The following is a 3,274-nucleotide window of genomic DNA, read 5'->3' on the forward strand; positions in this document are numbered from 1 at the left end:
ACTGCTTGCTAAAATGCATTTATTTCTCTCTGGTCAGCTCCCAGTTAAAAAATAGAAAACAAAATAAAATAAAAAAAAAAAAAAAGGAGAAAATATATAAAGAAAACAAACTTGAAAAAATATAGTTACTGTTGAGAAAATAACTTTGCTGATGCTATTGGCCTTAACTGGATCATTTTTTTAAATTATTATTATATTAACCAATAATTTTAAGTGATTGTTCATCTTGTTTAACAGTTTTTTATATATATAAATTCAGTTGAACACATTCAACACGTATAACTAATTATTATAATTTATTCCTCCCTCCCTGACGGCACTTTCCGACACTTGATAGACTTTTGGTGCTTTTCCACTGCGTGGTACGTCTCGGCTCGGCACGGCTCAGTACAGCACGGCACGGTTTGGCTCGGCACGGTTTGCGTTTCCACTGCAGTTCAGTACCGCTTTAGAGTGGGCGGGATTATTCACATGTCATTATAGTTGCGCCGCCTCTACTCCCACGACTCTCTCCAGCCAATCCGTGATCAGCAGAGTTTACACGTCACGTTTTGGTAACGGCACGGTTCACTTGGAACCCCAACCGAAGTGGTACTAAAAAAAGTACCAGGTACCAGGTACTGTACCCAGTGGAAAACCCCCCAAAAGTGAACCGTACCGAGCCATACCATGCAGTGGAAAAGCGCCATTTGTCCCTCATGCTGCTAGCCCTGACAACTCCACTAAGTACACCAGCATGTAGGCTGCTACCATAGACTGTATAAAAACATGGACGTAGTGTCCTTGACGTCACCTGTAGGTTCCTGAAGAGGTTTTTGAAGCTCAAAGTGGGCAGAGCCGGCCGTCGCCATCTTGGCAACGCGTCACCGCGCGTCACTCCCGGATAATCGAAAATGGGCAAAGAGGCGGGAGCTGGTTGCTGAAACTACGCCCACCTAGCTCGACGGTGGTGACAGCAGCGGCAATCCACCTGTCACTGAAGTGGCCACGCCCTTAATTATGCAGAACTTTAAGGCTTAATATAATTTAAACGGATGACTTATAAAAAAATTCACCCCCCTCACAGTTGTCATGAAGGGCAAAATTAGCTATATAAACCAAAATCTTTTTTTGATCCAGGCTGTAAACGTTTTTTTTCTGCTGTAAAGTTGGGCATTTTAACATGGGGAGTCTATGGGATTGACTCCATTTTGCAGCCATCCTCTAGTGGCCAGTTGATGAATTACAGTTTAAGTCACTTCCTTGTTGACTTCCCGAGAGAGAGCGGGAGGTTGCCGCTTGGCTGCAACGCTCTACATGTCCAGATGTATAATGATTCTCGCCCCTCCCTATGCTCTTTTTATCATCTGTGAAAAAGGACATGAGGCTGGAAATTGACAGAGCTAGGTTTCAAAGAAGTTTACGCTTCAGAGAAGGTAAGCACGCTAAGCAGGTGCATGCATGCGTGCCATACAATCATTCAAATATGCATTATGATAATAATCTGAAGGCACAATTATAAAACATATGTATTTTTAAACGTTCATAACTGTAAAAAAAAAAAAAAAAAGATTTATTACACAAAGGAAAACTATCTAAAAGAGCATGTATAAACATGTTTTTTGTTTTTTAAATATATATATAATGTAATGTGGATTAAAATTAATCCACAGAGTAAATAATTATCATGGAAAATGTTTCTAAAAATAAATTTAAAATTTGTCGGAAGCATGGTGGTAGTGACGTTGAAGGCGAGCGACAGTGGTGTTGTAGTTCATTAATAGCCTAATGTTAGCTTTTTAGTTCTGGCGCTTGTATTTAGGCTTCAAAATTCAACAAAAAAGCATATTTTTTGCGATAATCCAAAAGCCTATGGAAAAATCCTATTGGCTTTTTGTCAAGGGAACCAGTGTGACGCTAACAGCCGATCCACCTACAAAGTGACGTCGTAGTTCCCCCACTCTATTGCAGCCTTGCAGCAAACAAACTGGGTCAGTGATCACAGATTCTACCTGACCTAAAAAGCCTCAGCATCCATCTAAAAAGCTCTATGAGCAGAGGAATATTAAAAAACCCGGATAAATCAACTGATCAACTTTCAGTATAATGCTTGTCACCTTCCATTGTCAATTGCATTTGTTCCTTTTGCGTGTACTAAATTTGACAACCCGCATAATCAGTGAGTCTGAGGATAAGGGGGAGGGAGAAATGACGGTCTCCAATATTTTGAATTACGACTGCAGTACCCATTTAAACTTCTAGCTGTCAATATTACATACTGCACCTTTAATGAGGTCCTACAATCCCAAAAAGTCCCATTGTGAATGACATATCTAAAAAGCTCTATAACGAGGCATATTAAAACGTGGATAAATCATCGCATCATTAGTTTGAGGAGCAGTTTGAGGAGGAGGAGGGAGAAACTTCTTTCTCCAATATTTTGAATTTAGACTGCAGTACCAATTTCAACTGCTAGCTGTCTACAGTACATACTTTTCAGGATTAAAATTCTAAATGCATTACAAAAGGCACTTTTCCCACAAGAGAGGAAGAGATGGATGGATGCCAGATTGTCATGCCACAGCTAATCAGGACGCTTGCTTCATGGGCAGTACCAGTGTTTTGGTTAGAGTGTAGTGAACCTCAGGCATCTGCTTGCAACCCTGAAGGATTTTGGAGCTCACTATTCTATTCACCATTGTCAAAATAGAGTGTATGTCCTCTTTCCTGCCGGAACAAAAAGATACAAGTCAGTCATATGAGTAGGTGTTGTCTGTGACACATCAAAATGCATTAGTGTTTACAAATGGAATGTGGCCATATGCATTCCCAACCTTAGATGGTGATTATCAGACCACAATGTGTTTTCAAGATGCATTGCATTACTTTTGGAAAACTCACCCAAAATGGATGTTAAAGGGGTCATATGATGCGATTAAAATTTTTCCTTTCTCTTTGGAGTGTTACAAGCTCTTGGTGCATAAAGAAGATCTGTAAAGTTGCAAAGACTAAAGTCTCAAATCCAAAGAGATATTCTTTACAAAAGTTCAGAGTCAGCCACACCTACCTAAAACGGCTCGTTCTAACACGCCCCCACATATCTACCTCACTATGTGGGAAGATTTGCATAACGCCGCCCAAATGTTCACGCAAAGAAAGAAGGCGTAACTTTTAGTCTCACTGTAGTTTTGTTGACGCTGCAGCCATGTCGTGAAGACGCTGTGTGCTTCGTTGTGAAAGTGAAACTACTTTGTTTGGCCTTCCAAAAGAGGACGATATCTGCTTCGTCATGCCT

At 40.4% G+C, this 3,274-nt stretch overlaps 1 protein-coding gene across 3 annotated transcripts in view; it reads right to left on the reverse strand.

Moving 5' to 3' along the window:
• The window catches only part of LOC107688860 (caspase-8-like), a 13,768-nt gene that overhangs the window by 2,675 nt on the left and 7,819 nt on the right, over window positions 1-3,274 (reverse strand). For 2 of the 3 annotated variants that reach the window (XM_016486677.1, XM_016486676.1), the window contains exon 6: window positions 2,676-2,706. In XM_016486677.1, coding sequence (XP_016342163.1) covers window positions 2,676-2,706 — 31 coding nt within the window. Of the gene's footprint in view, window positions 1-2,316; window positions 2,707-3,274 lie in introns of those variants that run through there. The other variant, XM_016486678.1, reaches the window with a different exon arrangement.

This window comes from Sinocyclocheilus anshuiensis, unplaced genomic scaffold (genome assembly GCF_001515605.1).
Source record: "Sinocyclocheilus anshuiensis isolate Anshui unplaced genomic scaffold, SAMN03320099.WGS_v1.1 scaffold101, whole genome shotgun sequence".
Lineage (NCBI taxonomy): Eukaryota > Metazoa > Chordata > Actinopteri > Cypriniformes > Cyprinidae > Sinocyclocheilus > Sinocyclocheilus anshuiensis.